The 19,716-nt window shown below is 44.9% G+C and overlaps 1 protein-coding gene across 3 annotated transcripts in view; it reads left to right on the forward strand.

The window, feature by feature from the left end:
* Positions 1-1,070: 1,070 nt before the first annotated feature.
* LOC143279714 (uncharacterized) overlaps positions 1,071-19,716 on the forward strand; it is a 156,617-nt gene continuing 137,971 nt past the window's right edge. For 2 of the 3 annotated variants that reach the window (XM_076583824.1, XM_076583827.1), the window contains exons 1-2: positions 1,071-1,198; positions 6,716-8,092. In XM_076583824.1, the coding sequence (XP_076439939.1) occupies positions 7,218-8,092 (875 nt within the window). In that variant the 5' untranslated portion in view covers positions 1,071-1,198; positions 6,716-7,217. Of the gene's footprint in view, positions 1,199-3,032; positions 3,442-6,715; positions 8,093-19,716 lie in introns of those variants that run through there. The other variant, XM_076583826.1, reaches the window with a different exon arrangement.

Raw genomic sequence — 19,716 nt, forward strand, 5'->3', positions numbered from 1 at the left:
GTTTTCAGTCCGTTAATTTTTCCACAACAACGTTACTTTTTATACTTAAGTGTATAATTGTTTCATTTTCTTTTTGCAAATCAAACCATGGTGTATACACGCACGCGTTCAGGTGTTACGGGAGAGAGAGAGAGAGAGAGAGAGAGAGAGAGAGAGAGAGAGAGATTATAAGTGTGCTATTGTTAGCCGGATTTAAGGCAGGCTGATTGATAGCCCCTCGGAAATAGGACAGTCACTGGCAGTGCAGAATGTGCATGCAATGTACGCACGGTGGTATAAACTTCACCTTTTGTTACCTGCTCCGTTAGCGGCTCAGGTTTTGACAGGGGGAGGGGTGGTGAAAGAGGTGTGTGTTCCCTGCGTGTGTGTGTGTGTGTGTGTGTGTGCGGATGGTTGGGGGTTGAGGTTTCACGCGCCAAGCTCTGGTAGTGCAGTGGCCTCCGGAAAGAGTGCACACACCTTTTGTTGCAGGTGAGAGAGCGAGAGAGAGAGAGAGAGAGAGAGAGAGTGAGTGAGAGATGTGTGAAAATAGGCAGGGGAGATTGAGAGAGAGTGAGTGAGTGAGAGGGGTAGTGAGGTGTGAAAATAGGTAAGACAGAGGGAGACAGAGAGAGATGGAGAGAGAGGCGGTGAGAGGTGTGAAAATAGACGGCGGAGAAAGGGAGATTGATGGAGAGAGAAGGTTGAATCGGGGTGGTGTGGATGGGGGTGGGCAATGTGCAAGTAAAGGGTGCATTCAAGATCAGACATGACGGGACTTGACGTATACGTGTGTAGGTACTCGCTGTGTGTGTGTGTGTGTGTGTGTGTGTGTGTGTGTGTGTGTGTGTGTGTGTGCCCTTTTTGTTTATGTCTCTCATTCTCTCTGTATGTGTGTGCGTGCTCTCTCTCTCTCTCTCTCTCTCTCTCTCTGTCTGTGCGTGTACGCGCGCGCGCACACACACTTTCTGCAGTATGAAGTCCCAATTACGGGAGGGCCAGGTAAGCGCAATACGGATCCACAACATAAGCGCTGTGTGTGTGTGTGTGTGTGTGTGTGTGCGTGTGTGGGTGGTGTGTGCACCACAAACCATTTCCCCGTGAAAACTGCTGGCGGGCCGCTTTCTGTGCACATGCCACGGCCCTGTCGTGTAGCCTACCGTTTGTCTGTATGACTGTACAGACTTCGGCTTTGAACTGTAGGCTGAACAGTTTTTCGGTGAGTGACTTGACTGAGTGTGGACAACGCGATTATTTCTCTTTCTGTCAGTGCATCTTTTCGGGGTCTGTTAGGTTTGTGGAATGGAACATCCTCTCCGCTGCTGAGGAGGACAATGGTTTATCTGAGGGAGACGAAGAAGAAGGAGAAAAAGGGGAAGAATAACGGGTGGTAGGAAGGAAGGAAGGACGGACGAGACATGTGACAGTTTTGTATTTGTATTTGTATTTCTTTTTATCACAATAGATTTCTCTGTGTGAAATTCGGGCTGCTCTTCCCAGGGAGAGCGCGTCGCTACACTACAGCGCCACCCACTTTTTTTTTTTTTTTCCTCCGTGCAGTTTTATTTGATTTTCCTATCGAAGTGGATTTTTCCACAGAATTTTGCCAGGAACAACCCTTTTGTTGCCGTGAGTTCTTTTACGTGCGCTAAGTGCATGCAAGCACACGGGACCTCGGATTATCGTCTCATCCGAATGACTAGCGTCCAGACCACCACTCAAGGTCTTGTGGAGGGTGGAAAAATATCGGCGGCTGATTGTCTCGCTTCCCACGCGGACGCGTTACCTGTAGGCCATCACTCCACTGATTAGATGTTTCTACTACCAAAGCGCGTCTTTTCGGGACTGCAGTCAGTTGTGACCGTTGTGGAACCGGCAAACTCTTCGTCGTTATTGAGGACAGTGACTTATCCGGTACAGTGACTTATCCCAGTGACTTATCCGGTACAGTGACTTATCACAGCGACTTATCCAGGTCAGTGACTTATCCGGTACAGTGACTTATCCCAGTGACTTATCCAGGACAGTGAGTTATCCAGGAGTGAGGTCAGTGACTTATCCAGGACAGTGACTTACACAGGAGTGAGGACAGTGACTTATCCAGGACATTGACTTACCCAGGAGCGAGGACAGTGACTTACACAGGAGTGAGGACAGTGACTTATCCAGGACAGTGACTTACACAGGAGTGAGGACAGTGACTTATCCAGGAAAGTGACTTATCCAGGACAGTGACTTACACAGGAGTGAGGACAGTGACTTATCCAGGAAGGACAGTGACTTATCCAGGACAATGACTTATCCAGAGTGAGGTCAGTGACTTATCCAAGACAGTGGCTTATCCAGGACAGTGACTTACCCAGGAGTGAGGACAGTGACTTATCCAGGACAGTGACTTACCCAGGAGTGAGGACAGTGACTTATCCAGGAGTGAGGACAGTGACTTATCCAGGACAGTGACTTACCCAGGAGTGAGGACAGTGACTTATCCAGGACAGTGACTTACACAGGAGTGAGGACAGTGACTTATCCAGGACAGTGACTTACCCAGGAGTGAGGACAGTGACTTATCCAGGACAGTGACTTACCCAGGAGCGAGGACAGTGACTTATCCAGGGCAGTGACTTACACAGGAGCGAGGACAGTGACTTATCCAGGACAGTGACTTACACAGGAGTGAGGACAGTGACTTATCCAGGACAGTGACTTACCCAGGAGTGAGGACAGTGACTTATCCAGGACAGTGACTTACACAGGAGTGAGGACAGTGACTTATCCAGGACAGTGACTTACCCAGGAGTGAGGACAGTGACTTATCCAGGACAGTGACTCACCCCGTTATTGTCGTCGTCGTTTAGCAGACCTGAGGAAGGAGAGGCAGGAGGTAGGGGGGAAGTACTATGGGTGGAAGGAAGATGGAGGAGGGAGGAAACATAATATGACAGTTGATTGAGAGTTCTCCTAACCTGCACCCCCTCAACACCCCTCCACCCCCCATCTGTCTCTCCCCCCCCCTACAAACCACCGTGTGCGTGTGTGTGTGGTGTAGCGTGTATGGATAAGCCGTTCTGCTAGTTTTGACACCTCCTTGAAAACTGAACCTGACACCGGTGTAAATCTGACAAGGAATGTATCGCTGTCGGCAGGTGTGAACAGTGTGCATACTACACACAACACCGGTGTGTTGTGTGAACCGATAGCTAGGTGTTTTATTTTGGTGTGGCGAAATGTCAGGCTGGCTTTAATAATTCACGCAGTGCATCCACGCGTCTCTGGTTGCCGCCGCTGTGCGACTGACTGTGGTGCAGGCATGTGGATCTGGTCATGGACGTAGCGCATATGGGTCAGCTTTGACACCCATTTAAACTGACACTGAGCAGTGTTGTTGTGAGCGACTTTCACTTTCAACGAGATTAGGGAGCCACCACGACTGTGTTTGGAATGGACGTGACTGTTTTGAAGGTAGGTGACTGTTTTGAAGGGACTGTTTTGAAGGTAGTTGACTGTTTTGAAGGGACTGTTTTGAAGGTAGGTGACTGTTTTGAAGGGACTGTTTTGAAGGTAGGTGACGTTTTTAAAGACATGTACGTGACTGTTTTGAAGGTAGGTGACTTTTGAAAGACATGTACGTGACTGTTTTGAAGGTATATGACTGTTTTGAAGGGACGTGACTGTTTTGACGGGACCGTTTTGAAGGTAGTTGTCTCTTTTGAAGGTATATGACTGTTTTGAAGGGACGTAGGTGACAGTTTTGAAGGTTGGTGACTGTTTTGAAGGTATGTAGGTGACTGTTTTGAAGGAACAGTTTTGAAGGTTGGTGACTGTTTTGAAGGTAGGTAGGTGACTGTTTTGAAGGTAGGTAGGTGATTGTTTTGAAGGTAGGTAGGTGACTGTTTTGAAGGTAGGTGACTGTTTTGAAGGGACGTGACAGTTTGGAAGGAAGGTGACGTTTTCGAAGACCTGTACGTGACTGTTTTGAAGGGATGTGACTGTTTTGAAGGTTGGTGACTGTTTTGAAGGAACGTGACTGTTTTGAAGGGATGTGACTGTTTTGAAGGAACGTGACTGTTTTGAATGGACGTGACTGTTTTGAAGGGACTGTTTTGAAGGAACGTGACTGTTTTGAAGGGACTGTTTTGAAGGAACGTGACTGTTTTGAAGGGACTGTTTTGAAGGAACATGACTGTTTTGAATGTACGTGACTGTTTTGAAGGGACTGATTTGAAGGTAGTTGTCTGTTTTGAAGGTAGTTGTCTTTTTTGAAGGTATATGACTGTTTTGAGAGTAGGTGACTGTTTTGAAAGGACTGTTTTGAAGGTAGTTGTCTGTTTTGAAGGTATATGACTGTTATGAAGGTTGGTGACAGTTTTGAAGGTAGGTGACGTTTTGGAAGACATGTACGTGACTGTTTTGAAGGTAGGTGACTGTTTTGAAGGGACGTGACTGTTTTGAAGGGACTGTTTTGAAGGTAGTTGTCTGTTTTGAAAGTATATGACTGTTTTGAAGGTTGGTGACTGTTTTGAAGGGACGTAGGTGATTGTTTTGAAGGTTGGTGACTGTTTTGAAGATTGGTGACTGTTTTGAAGGTAGGTGGGTGACTGTTTTCAAGGAACTGTTTTGAAGGTAGGTGACTGTTTTGAAGGGACGTGACAGTTTGGAAGGAAGGTGACGTTTTCGAAGACCTGTACGTGACTGTTTTGAAGGGATGTGACTGTTTTGAAGGTTGGTGACTGTTTTGAAGGAACGTGACTGTTTTGAAGGGATGTGACTGTTTTGAAGGAACGTGACTGTTTTGAAGGGACTGTTTTGAAGGAACGTGACTGTTTTGAAGGGACTGTTTTGAAGGAACGTGACTGTTTTGAAGGGACTGTTTTGAAGGAACGTGACTGTTTTGAATGTACGTGACTGTTTTGAAGGGACTGTTTTGAAGGTAGTTGTCTTTTTTGAAGGTATATGACTGTTTTGAAAGTAGGTGACTGTTTTGAAAGGACTGTTTTGAAGGTAGTTGTCTGTTTTGAAGGTATATGACTGTTATGAAGGTTGGTGACCGTTTTGAAGGTAGGTGACGTTTTGGAAGACATGTACGTGACTGTTTTGAAGGTAGGTGACTGTTTTGAAGGGACGTGACTGTTTTGAAGGGACTGTTTTGAAGGTAGTTGTCTGTTTTGAAAGTATATGACTGTTTTGAAGGTTGGTGACTGTTTTGAAGGGACGTAGGTGATTGTTTTGAAGGTTGGTGACTGTTTTGAAGATTGGTGACTGTTTTGAAGGTAGGTGGGTGACTGTTTTCAAGGAACTGTTTTGAAGGTAGGTGACTGTTTTGAAGGGACGTGACAGTTTGGAAGGTAGGTGATGTTTTCGAAGACCTGTACGTGACTATTTTGAAGGGACTGTTTTGAAGGGACGTGACTGTTTTGAGGGTAGGTGACTGTTTTGAAGTAACGTGAGTGTTTTGAAGGTATATGACTGTTTTGAAGGTGTATGACTGTTTTGAATGTAGGTGATTGTTTTGAAGGGACGTGACTGTTTTGAAGGTATATGACTGTTTTGAAGGTGTATGACTGTTTTGAAGGTAGGTGATAGTTTTGAAAGACGTCTTTTTCGGAAGGTAGGCGACGTTTTTGAAGACCTTTACGCAACTGTTTTGGAGGTATATGACTGTTTTGAAGGTAGGTGACGTTTTTGAAGACATGTACATGACTCTTTTGAAGGTATGTGACTGTTCTGAAGGTATATGACTGTTTTGAAGGGACGTGACGTTTTTGAAGACCTGTACGTGACTGTTTTGAAGAGACGTGACTGTTCTGAAGGTAGGTGGCTGGTTACAAGGTGCGTGACCTGCCGGCACACCGAGACCCGCCTCCCCACCTGTTTTGAATCCTGAGTCAGCGTTTTTTCGAAAGATAAAAACAAATACATATCAAAACGGAACTGGGAGCAGCTTGATCCTTTACTGCAGTCAGCATTTTTGTTTTTGTTGTTGAAAACTAGAAAACAACAAAAACAAAAACAAAACCAAAACAAAAAAACAAGTTTGCGAACAGCCTGTTCTTTTAATCAAAGTCAGCACTTTTGGGTGTGACAGATTGTTAATGTATCCACATGCCATTCGTACCGAAAGAAAAACAAAAAAAAAAAAAAACACAAAATGAAACTCAGTGCTGATTAACAGCTAGGTCTTTGCTACAGACAGAACACTGTTTCGTGTGGAAGATTATCATTACTGTCTCTGCATCAATCATCTCTCCCCGCAGCGGTCTTGATTGCTTTTTTATTTTGCGGCTTGACCATGACTGTTATTGCTGGACACTGGAGGACAAAAATTGCTGTGGCAACGTATTCTTTTTGTTCGTATGGCTGTTTTCAGTGTGTCCTCTGGTCTGAACAGTTCCATACGGATCTACAGTTTCGTTGAACTTTGACGAATCAGAGTGTTGCGCGATGTAGCTGACCATGGTTTTGAAGCGGACTGTGTCAAACGACTAACTCGGGGGACAAAAGAAAACCCTGCGCTATTCGCTGGGTGGGGAGGAACTATTAGTACTGAGTAATTGTATGATAATACTTTATTGTTGTTTTTAATGTGTCCCTAAAAACGCGCGGTGGCTTTGTCTTTCTGTTTCGACTTTCCAGCTGGTTTGGCGAGTGTTCGAGTGTTTGTATGTGTGTGTGTGTATGTGTGCAACAGCTCGGACGGAATTGCGGTGAACAACCGTCATTTTTATTTTATTTTCAGAAGCATAAAACGCTACCTGTTCTCCACTTTCGACAAAAATAGGATGGTAAACTGTCTGTAAGCCGGCCGCTTTGCAATGTGAGCTTTTGATTTCTTCTATCAACAGAATTATTAAGTCCACGTGCAGTTCAGTTGAAAAGAGTTCAAGTCCAGAAGAATATCCGGGAGTATGAAAACAAAGACAAAAAGTCTCCTCCAACAAGCATCCGACACTACTTACTGCCCCAATATTTCAGTGAAACCAAACCTGGAAACAGTATAGAGGGGTGCAGTGCATGTGAGTGTGTCTCCCGAAACACAGAGACAGCGCGTTGACAGTGGAGGAAATCAACCGAGTGGTTGGTTGGTTGCTTGGTTCGTGGCTTCAGCGACAGCGCAAACAAACCAAACGCTGTGCCATCTTGGTGGTGAGGTGGGTGGGTGCTGGTGGTAGTCAGTGGTGAAGCTCCCACCCCACCCCCTATCCCTCTTCCCTACCCCCAACGCACACCCCCACCCACACATGTTAGCCACCCCTACCCCTCCTCCTCCTCCAGCCATGGCAGTGAGCGGGTCGCCTCCCACCACCACCACCACCCCCATCCCCACCAACCCTACCACCCCCAGCCAGGACCCCCACCATGACGGCAGCAGCACCACCTTCCTCAACTTCTCCCTCCTCGCCTCTTCCTCACACTCCCCACCTTACTCCCCCATCCCGGACGCCAACACCCCCTCCTCCACCTCCACCACCACCCCGGACCCCGGCAGCCCCTCCCCCTCCTCCTCCCTCCACGACCCCTTAGTATTGACCCCAGGCGGCGGAACCGGAACTGGATGCGGAACCGGAACCGGAAGTGCAAGCGGCGGTAAGAAGCGGGTCCGCATCAGCGACTCCACCAGCGTCCGTCTGATCGAGGAGCGCGGGGGAGAAGGAGGAGGAGGGGGTAGCCACCAGTTCCGGGCGGCCAAGGAAGGCAGACACCTCCTCCACAACGACAACAACAACGACGGCGGCTTCAGGGCCAAAAGAGCCTTGCGCTTCGGCGGCGGAGGTGGCAGCAGCGGCCAGTTCAGGTCGTCTTCTTCATCTTCTTCGTCCTCTGACAGGTCGGAGAAAGTGGCGCTGTTGGGAAGAGGAGGTGGGGAGGAAGAGGAAGAGGACGAGGAGGAGGAGGAGGCACAGCGACGACGGTTGAAGGAGGAGTACGGCAGGGGGGAAGAGGAGGAGGAGGACGGGGGAGGGGAGGGGTACGGGAAGGAGTACTACTACTACCACAACTTCGGGAGGAGCGCGGTGGAGTACCGGGAGCTCTACAGTGACGTGCTGGTGACGGTGGAGGAGCACGTGACAACTTTCCCCGAGACTGTGGACGGGCTGCACGTGAGGAGTGAGAGGTACACTGTGTCATGGTGGTGTTGGTGTGTGTGTGTGTGTGTGTGTGTGTGTGTGTGTGTGTGTGTGTGTGATGGTGTGTGTGTGTATGTGTGTGATGGTGTGTGTGTGTGTGTGTCTGTGATGGTGTGTGTGTGTGTGTGTGTATGTGTATGACTGTGTGTGTGTGTGTGTTCTTTTTCCTCGTCTCTTTTCATCTTTATGCTTTTTTTGCTTTTCTCCCTTGCCCACCCCTTTCACTTTTTTTGTTTCTCTTTGTGTGTGTCTGATGTCTGTCTTCTACCTGGTGTATTGTCTTCTGACAATCTGTCTGTCTGTCTGCCTGTCTGTCTGTCCTTCTCTTTCTCCCTCTCTCCCTCTCTTTTCCCCTCATTCTTGCTCCATCTGCCTCTTTGTCTCTATCTCCCCCTCTGTCTCTCTCTCTGTGTCTCCCCCCCCCCCCAGCCCCCCCTCCCCCTCCCCCTCAGAGCCAGAACAGTTCTCTGTTAATCTTCCGGGAATTCGAATCCGTTCACTCAGGTTCTCTCGCTTCCTAGGCTGACACGTTTACCGCTGACCCACCTCATCACTGTACAGTTTGCGGTCATAGACTCTGCGGTGTTGCCTGTGTGACTGGTCAGTAGGTTAGTTTCAGTTTCCTAAATAAAAAAGAAAAAAAAAAAAAAAAAAAAAAGAAGAAAAGAAAGAAAGAAAGAAAAAAAATCTCATCGACGCAGGTTCTTGACCCACTTTGTGACAGACTGATAGCTGTGCGTTGAGTGTATTCCGGTGTTGATTGGAAGTGGCCTTGATATTAATATTTGTGCTGACATTTTATGATTGTGTGGTTATTGATGTTGGCCTGCTTCGTATCACTTGGATTCTATACCGGGATTTTTTTTCTGTTTGTGTTTCTGACAACAACAGCAACATACGAACGAACGAACAAGCAAACTAACTAACTAAACAGCCGACGATTTTGTTCATTGTTTGGTGTACCATTGATATTGTCACGTTTGCTACGTTTATTAATTTGCTATGTTAATTAATTTGCTATGTTTATTACCTTGCTACGTTAATCGCTTTGCTACGTTTATTACTTTGCTACGTTTATTACTTTGCTGAAGATACGTTTTCAGTTTGGAGAACAACCACTTGAAAAGAACGGTGGTTGTGGTTGTGGTGGTGTTTAAAGCAGTGTATCATAACGTATTGTTTTGTATTGCATTGTATTTCGTGGTATGGTATTGTACTTTGCTGTACTGTACTGTACTGTACTCTACTGTAGTGTAGCCCTTTCCTTTTTGTATTGTGAATTTTCTGTTGTGTAGTTTGTATTGGATTGTATCAGTTCCTGGTCTCAACGGATCTCTCTCTGTCTCTGTCTCTCTCTCTCTCTCTCTCTCTGTCTCTCTCTGTCTGTCTGTCTGTGTCTCACTCTTACAGAGATAAATCTTGGCCGTTCTCCTTCGGAGAGCGCGTCGCCAACGTGCAGTGCCACTTTCATCTTTCTTTTGCTGTTTATTTTTCTGCAGCAGTCAGTGTGTGGTAGTGGCAGCACTGAGCAGCAGCCATTGTAGCAATAACGGCAGCAATACTGGCAGTGACAGCAGCAGCAGCAGCAAGAATGTTGGCACAATTGGCAACAGCAACAGAAGTAGCTACAGCAGTAGTAGAAGTAGTAGCAACAGCAGCAGTATGAGCAGTAGTAACAGCAGCAGCAGCAATAGCAATAGCAGCAGTAGCGTTACCACAAGGCCACCGTTGTGCACCAGACAAGGCAGACTGTGGGATCATATTTATTTCTATGTTTCGGTTGTTGCCGCTTGACTGAGCTGATCACTGCTGTCAGATCACCGGTATAACGAGATGGGACAGGAACACGTGATATGCTGGGAGGGGGAAAGACAGGGGGGTGGGGTGGGGCGGTAATAAGGGGGGGGGGGGATTTGAGTGGAGGGGGTTAGGGAGGAAGGATAATTTATTCGTTCACGTACATGTGCTTCCCCTTCACAGTGAACCCAGACACCTATCCATCAGTTTTGTTAGAAACAGCTCAGTCACATCATCCATCACCAAGCTGGAGAGAGTGTCTTCACTCATTCGGACAGATCACAGCTTGATCACACCGTTTTTGAAACAAGCACCTTAAATAGTTTTTTGTTTTAAGTGGGAAGGGAGTGTGTAAACTGCCCTTACATCTCGAACATCCATACAAGTTTTATTTACTATTATATTATATTGTAATATGTTATCATATTGTTTTGTTATGTTTTGTTGCATTGTTTTATATTGTATTATATTATATCATACTTTGTTTTAATTAATTTTGGATGTAGTTTTAATCGTGTTTCGTTTGACTCGTTGAACTGAAAGTTACGCTTCCATGTGTATGGATTGTTATCGTATCCTGCATACTCCCCCAAAAAGTGGACAAAAAGGATGACCTTGCTATGAATCTTCGACACATTAGGAATCGGTTTGGCGTTGTCCTTCTGAGCCAGTTGGGTGAATCCGGACTTTCGTGCTGTTGTCAACATGGGGGTACACCCATGTAAAATGAAAGAAACGTAGAACTGGAAGGCAGTTGATTGAAATAACATCGCATCAGTCTAAACCGAGGGCGTTATAAAATACGTGCTGTTAATTAAACCGTGTAGATGAGGATAGCTCAGATCAGAGCGAAATGTACTGCACTTCATTCCTTCCCCCCCCCCCCTTTTTTTTTTTTCTCTCTCTCTCTCTCCTTTCTTGTTGCCGAGTTGTTCACAAAGTATGAACTATTAAGTCGGATGGCGTCATTTCGTGTTTTGTAACGGAAAGGGCGCTCAGTCATTTCTGAAACATCAGGTCCGAATCTTTTGACATGGATACAGACAGAATGACTCAAGGAGAAGTGTGCAAGCGCAAACGCATGTATACACACTCACGCGCGTGCGCGCGCGCGCGCACACACACACACACACACACACACACACACACACACACACACTCACACCCCTACCACCTACCAACCCACCTACAGAAAGAGAGAAAGAGACAGAGAGAGAAAAAGAGAGAAAGAGAGAGAGAGACAAGACAAGACAAATTCTTTTTTTCGAGGATAATAGATAAGCACTGCTGTGCTTTTTTACATCCAGTCCCCGCCCTGAATAGGGTCTACACTACACAATACTAAATAAAATGAAAGCATGGTGTTAGTAGAGATACGTAACAGAGGAGAACAAAAATTGAAAAAATATTTAAAAACAACAACAACGACAACAACAACACACACACACACACACACACACACACACACACACACACACACACACACACACACACGGCATACAGGTACAAGCATTGTGTTAGTAAAATGCATTGGAAAAAATGAACAAAATGATTGAAACAAACACACACAAGATACACCGCACTACAGACCAGAGTGGGGGATGGAGGGTGAGAGAGAGAGACAGAGAGAGGAGAGAGAGAGAGACGTAGACGCGACAGCCCCAGACGTTGCCGACTCATTCAAATTTATCGTGACTGACATTTACATTTAGCAGGACTTCAGTCCTCCCCTAGGACAGACCTTTGTTTGTGAACAGGATTGGCAAAGCCAACAGTTAAGTGCAGCGGGAAACCCACGCAATGCAGCGCCACTTTTCTCAAGGTGTCGTCGGTCACAGCCTCATCCATATGCGCTGTTGGTGCTATGCACGGACTGCTAAGCCACGAAGGCCACTGTGCACTTGAAAAATGTGTGTTGTTTGTTTGCTTGCTTTTTTTTTTTTTTTTTTTTTTTAATCAAAGGTGGGAAGGGGTGGGGGAGGTTGGGGGTGGGCGGTGGTGGTAAGGTCATAAAATGAGGCCCCCTTCCCCTATGACGATTGATTGTAGTGTGATCTTTTATGCCTTTAACTTTAACCTATAAATTTCAGTAATCTGTATATTTGTATATAGCTATCTCCATTTGGTGCCATTTAATTTATCTTTTTATTGTCTATTCATTTTATTCGTTTGTTGTTTTCTTCTTATGTTGGACATGTGCTGCTGCCAAAAAGAAAATCTCTGTACCAAAGTATAGACAATAAAATTTGTGTATTGTGTGTATTGTATTGTATTGCCCTGATATGGCCGTGTGCGGTCGGCTGGATAAAAAGCAACAAGAACAAGAACGATTATGCCTTAAACTGTGATTATTGCATGTGTGGTTTACTCTAAATCAACGTCTTAATATGTTGTCTGTCTAGATTGTGATTATTGCGTGTCAGTGCGATTGTGATCATTGTATATTGGGATTTACTTTAAATCAATACGGTATTCAAGTTTTTATGTCATGGAGTGACTGTGGTTTTCGTGTGTTGTTTTAGTGTTTGACACATAAAGTAATTTCTCTTTGGAGATAATAAAGTATTGTATATTCTGTATTCCCCCCACAGAAATACTCCCCGGAATAAAGTATTGTATATTCTGTATTCCCCCACAGTAATACTCCCCGGAATAAAGTATTGTATATTCTGTATTCCCCAACAGAAATACTCCCCGGAATAAAGTATTGTATATTCTGTATTCCCCCACTGTAATACTCCCCGTAATAAAGTATTGTATATTCTGTATTCCCCCACAGTAATACTCCCCGGAATAAAGTATTGTATATTCTGTATTCCCCCACAGAAATACTCCCCGGAATAAAGTATTGTATATTCTGTATTCCCCCACAGTAATACTCCCCGGAATAAAGTATTGTATATTCTGTATTCCTCCACAGTAATACTCCCCGGAATAAAGTATTGTATATTCTGTATTCCCCCACAGTAATACTCCCCGGAGTACTTTAGTGCACGTCACAGCTCTTCTCCAAGGGAGTACTTCTGACCACACACAGAAACACTCCCCTGATGTTTGAATCATACTCAGAATGCCCCCCCCCCCCACGGCCCCCCCTCCCCCATCCCCCATCTCCTGCTTCCCACCCCCTTCATCTCCCTCCATTAAATTTTTGGTGAGCTGTCCTGGTTGTCTCCGCATCATTGGTGTGTGTGTGTGTGTGTGTGTGTGTGTATTTAAACCTGTGTGAGAGAATGGGCGGGGAGATGGGAGTGCACGCTCGCATGTCTGTGCGCTCCAGTATGTGTGTGTCAGTGCGTGCGCGCGCGCTCCCAATGTCATTGTTTAATGTAGTCAGCGTGTTTAGTGTATACCGCATGTCTGCCACGAAATTGTGCACCAAGATACTAACTACACGTCCGTTACAGTTTTTATTGACACTGAACAATGAAAGCCTTATCTTGTTTACTGAAACGTATGAGGCTACATCTGACAAAGATTAGATAACAGATCTGTGCACACGAGCGCGCGCGCGCGCGCGCGCGCACACACACACACACACACACACACACACACACACACACACACACAATCTCTATCTATCTTTAGGGTGGGCCAGGTTAGCAATAAAGAATAGAGACAGAGGGAGGAGGGTGGAGAAATTCTGGGAAACAGACAGTGTTAGGGGCAAGATGTGAGGAGAAGGGAGACACACAGAAAGAGAGAGAGACACGCAGACAGGCAGACCGACAGACAGAGAAAGAGAGACAGAGAGAAAGCGAGAAAGAGAAAGGGTTGTTTTTGTCACAAGTGAGCGTCCCACCCGTACCCCTCTCATCACTCACCCACCTTACTCAGTTTTTTACAACGCCCTGTCTGCTTCAACCCTCTCTCACAACCCAGCACCAGAAAAAAGAACAGGAAAAAGAAAAAAAGGGATAGGAAAAGTTAACAAAGAAACGGGAGAAGAAAAAAAGGGGAAGAAAAGGTGTTTACAATGCAGTGAGTGTTTACAATGTGCCGAATGTCCCTGAATTTATTGTGAGGGGCTGAGTCATGGGGGACACACACATACACACACACACACACACACACACACACACACATAGCACAGAGAGACAGACAAGCCAGTAGGACACGGTGATCTATCCTTTTTTTCTTCTTCTTTCTTTTTTTCTTCTTTTATTTAAGACGGGGAAAGAAAGGAACGAGCACGTGTCTAGGAGAGATCCTGATTCGAATGAACAGGAACAGCACGCACCACGGACATGGACAATTGTTCTTCTTCCTTTCTTTCTTTCTTTACTTTAACTTCTTTTTACTGTTCGGTGGTATTAAACGAAAACAAACAAACAAACTTTGTGTGTATGTGTGTGCGTGCGCATAGGGGGTGAACGGGGGGCGTGGGAGGGGAGGGGGGGGGCGATGGGAAGAGGTGTTGGAATGCTTGAGACTTGTAAAGCGATAGAAAGACAGAGATGTGAAAAGGGGGAACAACGAAGCACTGAGAGTGAAGTATAACTGATAAATGATTAATAATAAAATAATGATGATAGTATTGATATTGCGCTGAATCTTGTGCAGAGACAAATCTAAGTGCTTTCACACCAGTCATTCACACTCAAAACTGAAGAAACTGAAGACAACGAAGAGTCAGGAGAGGAAGGTTATATTGTGAAGAGGTGGGATTTAAGGCCAGACTTGAATGAGGTGAGTGCGGAGACCTGACCAAGCGAAAGAGGAAGTTCATTCCAAATGCAAGGTCCAGAGACAGAGAAAGAACGGCGCCCAAAAGTGGAGTGTTTGAATCTGGGTATGCGTAAACATAGTGAATCCGAAGCCGATCGTGGTGAGCGAGATGGAGTGTAGAGGTGAAGGCAGCCACAAAGATAGGAAGGGGCAGATTTGTGAATACATTTATAACATAGAGTGCTGATCTCATACTTTATTCTGTGTGAGACAGGGAGCCAATGGAGATATTACAAAAGAGGAGTGATGTGCTCAGATCTTTTCTTTCAAAGGACGAGTCGGGCAGCAGAGTTTTGTATGCGCCGAAGGGACTAAATGGATGAAGCAGGCAAACCAGACAATAGGGGGTTACAGTAGTCAAGGCGAGAGAGAATGAGAGAAACGACAAGTCTAGATGTTGCGTCGGTGGACAGATATTTCCGAATGGAATTGATCTTCTATGGACACATGTTTGCGTGTTTGGTGGATACTGGTCAGAAGCATTTAAAATTTTTTTTATAGACTAATTGGATTGTTCTTGGTAACTGTACAAATATGTGATAGACATTAACTTCTTTTCCGCATAAACACTGTATGTTGTTTGCAAAATTTTGTTCGAAGGGCATTCAAGGGAAATCGAAAAATTAAGCAATTGTTTCAAAATCGATAACTCAAAACGCTACTAAGACGTTAGGAATTCTGACACAGGAACATACATAGTACAATGCCAACAAGATAACTTCTACAACAAACATCTAGATACAGGCAAGCAGAATCCGAGCCTGTTACAAGTCTGTCGACAAGCATTTTGCTGAATGATGCACTTTCGAAACACAAGCACATCATCAGACTTCTTAATTTACTTCCGTTGGCAACTAGCCTGAATGATTTGTGCAGATGAAATACAAGTGTATCAAAATTCTAAATTCAACACTTTTCTGCTCAGAAAGTGTGATTTATTTTAGGGGGGTGGGGGTGGGGGGGGGTCGTTTTTTTTCTTCTTCTTTTCTTTCGTTTTATCTTATCAAAATGAGTCGAGAGTTCTTATGAAGAAGACTTTCGGGGTGGCTGGGCCACGTCCTGAGTATGAACTTCTTCTTCTTCTTCGTTCGTGGGCTGCAACTCCCATGTTCACTCGTATGTACACGAGTGGACTTTTACGTGTATGACCGTTTTTACTCCGCCATGTAGACAACCATACTCCATTTTCGGGGGTTGAGGATGAACAGAACCAGACATCCTTACGGCTCCCATCAGATGGGGCACCGCCAGGGGAAAGAAAAGAGAGGCAGACCACTGAGGACATGGAGAAAAAAAAAGTGAGGAGGAGGAGTAAGATGACAACAGAAGGCAAGACCTGGAACGAAATCAGCTGGCTCGCCCAGGACTGAAATGGCTGGAGAAGGGTTGTTGGCGCCTGATGCTCCAGACGGAGCGAAGAGGGTTACATAAGCCCAAAGCATGATCGGCATAAGGACAGGCCCGGCGCTTCCCTTTTTTTGAGGAAGTGTCTGGGTTTGTTCCAATGTACCTTTTATTTACCCGTGTGCTAGCTGAATCGGTAGCGTAAGCAGCACTGACTTGAAGTTGTGTACCTTGTGTATGGAGAGAGTGACCACTCTTTACTATGTGTTAATCATTTGATCTCCTAGCCTCATTGTTTATTAATTTCAAGAGAAAAAGAATGGCTTAGGAGCAATACAGGGAGAAGAAGAAAGCTAAAAAGGGCATGAGGGTGAGAGGAGGTAGGATGAAAAAGAAAAGAAGAGGGGGAACAGGACAAAAAAGAAAAAAAAAACACTGAGAAAAAGAAGATGACGAAGAAGAGGAAGACAACGAGGGTGAAGAAATGAGAAACTGAGGGGGAGAAGAGACAACAGACTCATTGACTGATGAGGAATGAACAAACAATGAATCCAGCGAAAATAAAGCAAATCTTGTTTGAAGCCGTCTGAAGAGAGAAACCGACACTAATTTTTTCTTCTTTTTATATAATATTGTAAATTAACTATGTGATAGCCATTCGTGTCCGACTATGACCATCAGAACAGCAGAGGAGGCAACTGCTATCCCAACTGTCTGGGCGAGAATTTGAATATAGCGGAGAGTGTCTTGCCAAACTGACATCCCCACGTAGGTCTCTCGGCCAAGAGGGATTTAGGACAGTCGGCGCTGGGATGGTCCCCAAAGGCCAACTAGCCCCCAAGGCTGCAGCATCAGCACTAAGGAGCCAGTTACGATCTTGCCTCCTGGTTTTAGAGTCATAGTCATTCACGAAAGACTATGCTGTAAGTGAGTTCCTATCAATAGCTATAAAATGTCTTTTGCCAAAGGGGCTTAAATCAAGAACATAACATAACATAATATACAAGGTTGGCACGAGGAGGTTTACAAGCATGTACACTGCTACTTGGGGTGAGGAGAGAGAGCAAAAGAGACAGAGAGACAGGCAGGCAGGGGCACTGGGGGAGGGAGGGAAGGAAAGAAGGGTGGGGGAGTAGAAGGTAAGAATAAGAAATTATACGTATTTATTTATTTTATTCAGTTTGAGAGAGACAGAGACAGAGATACAAAGGCAGACTGAGAATAAGAAAGACGTATTTATTTTATGTTCAGTTCGAGAGAGACAGAGAAACAAAGGCAGACACAGACAGACAGAGATGGGTGTGGGACTGATGGAGGGAGGAAAGGAAGGAAAAGGGGTGATTGGTAGAGGGAGGGAGGGAATAAGAAATATGTATTTGATTTTAATTTGTTTTTATTCGTGTGTGTGTGTGTGTGTGTGTGTGTGTGTGTGTGAGAGAGAGAGAGAGAGAGAGAGAGAGCATAGGCGTTCGGAAAGAAAACGAATGGCATTTTCAGGCAAGCCCATTCTCATTATTTTCATTTCCGGTTCCCCCCCTTTTCCCCCATACAAGACAGAGACAAACAGGCAGACAGAAAGACAGGCAGGCAGGCAGGCAGGCGGACATCCATTCCATTCCAGACACGCAATTGCCCCAGGTACCTCCTGTCGACAGAACTGCTTCATTTTGGCCACTCAGAGAGAGAGAGAGAGTCAGACAAGGCAACAGGGGGTAATTTACATTATACGTCTTTTTTTGTGCGTGTTTTTGGTTGGTTTGTCTGTTCGTTTGTGTTTTTAAAAACCGAGTAGAGGAAAAGGTTTCCTCTTCTCACCCTCTCAAATGATGGCAATTGTTTACCCCCTGTCTTCCTCTCCCCCCCCCCCCCGCCCCCCCCCCAAACCCCCGCCTCGCCCTACCAAATAAATAAATGATAAAATTTGCATGGCTGCAGGGTGGTTTAATTTGAATTCGGTGTGCGTGCGGGAACTCGTTAGAGCAGGTGTTGTTTTGTGTTTCCGGTGGTGTTGAAAGGATTGATAGAGGGTGTTTTTGTTGTTGTCGTTGTCGTTGTCATTGTCGTTGTGCGTGTGTGTGTGTGTGTGTCTGTGTGTTTGTTTGTGTGTGTGTGTGTGTGTGTGTGTGTGTGTGTGTGTGTTGTCCTGGTTTGTCCTCTCTCACTCTCTTTCTCTCTCTCAGTCTCTCTCTCTCTCTCTGTGTCTCTCTGTCTGTCTGTATGTGTGTCTCTCTCTCTGTCTCTGTCTCTCTGTCTCTGCCTCTATCTCTCTCTTTCTCCCTCTCACTCAATCTCTCTCCCTCTCTCTCTCTCTGTGTCTCTGTCTCTCTCTGTCTGTGTGTCTCTCTGTCTCCCTCTCATTTTCTTGTAACCACTTTTGCTCCTCACATCTTTCTCGGTCTGTTTGCTTTCCTTTTTAGTCATCCTTTTCACCCTTCCAACTATGTTTTTATTTTTTCCCCTTTCTTCAATCCTTCCCCTTTTTTTCTTTCTTTCATCTCGTATTTCATTTTTTCTCTCTTTCTTCCTTCCTTCCTTTCTGTCTTTTTTTTTTCTCTTTCTTTTTTTCTTCTGCTTTTTGCTGTACACATCAACTGATGCTGATACTGGAAAGGCGCTCTGGTTTCCACATGGTGAATTTCTGAGTGTCTCGGCTTCAGTTTCAGTTTTTTTGTTTTTTTAAAATTTTTTTATGGAGCTGTAAAGATATATATATATATATATATATCTGTGTGTGTGTAATATATATATATATATATATATATATCAATATAAATATCAACAACAGTAGGCTCTCTTCATGTCTTAAAACTTAATTGTATTCTTAAAAAGCAGTAAATATTCGCTGTAAAAACAGCTTCCTCAGGCATGGGTGAAGAAGCTGTTTTTGCAGTGAAAAATTGCTGCATTTTAAGAATACAAGTTTCAAGACATGAAGAGCCCATTGTTGATATATATATATTTTTTTTCCGGTCTTGGTATTTACCTCAGTGCTTTCTGCAAGGAGCGGTGCCCAGGACGACACGAAGAGAGAGAGAGAGAGAGAGAGAGAGAGAGAGAGAGAGAGTGTGTGTGTGTGTGTATGAAAACATATATATATTTAAAGAAGAGGAGCAGATGCATGACGTTCTCATGAACTCAACACAATGGTTAGGCGTCGAGTACTTTTGCTGTTCTTTGACCGTCTTCTGTCCGTTTTTCCACCAATGTCCTCCGAGTGTCTCTCTTTCGGTCTGTCTGTCTCTCTCTCGGTCAGTCTGTGTCTCGGTCGAACCGTCTATCTCTGTCTGTCTATCTCTCTGGGCAACCCTTGTTGATCAAGTTTATAGAGAGGACTGTGATATGTCAAAATGAAGAGGCACGAAGAAGAATACTCTTTTTTATTTTTTTATTTTTTATTTCATGAAAGGCTTTTGATGCCAGGACCTAACATATTACAGTATAATGTGTGGAATAGAGGGAAGAAGAAGACAAAGTTGACTGCAGTATTCTGCAGAACAAAAAACTAAAGTTTATATATAAAAAAACAAACTTTTTGGTGGTAGATGAATCCTCTTGGAGTGAGACACGACGTTTCGAACCATTGGCCCGTTGTCAAGAGATGAAAAGTGAACCGTGGAATAGAATTTGTGACACAAGTAAAAAACATCATTTTAATGTCACTGAAGGGTAAACTTGTTACGAAACCTGACTGTAGAATTTTGTGCAGTTGGCCGTAAAAGCGTACTCATAATTATTTCCCATA

This window comes from Babylonia areolata, chromosome 3 (genome assembly GCF_041734735.1).
Source record: "Babylonia areolata isolate BAREFJ2019XMU chromosome 3, ASM4173473v1, whole genome shotgun sequence".
Lineage (NCBI taxonomy): Eukaryota > Metazoa > Mollusca > Gastropoda > Neogastropoda > Buccinidae > Babylonia > Babylonia areolata.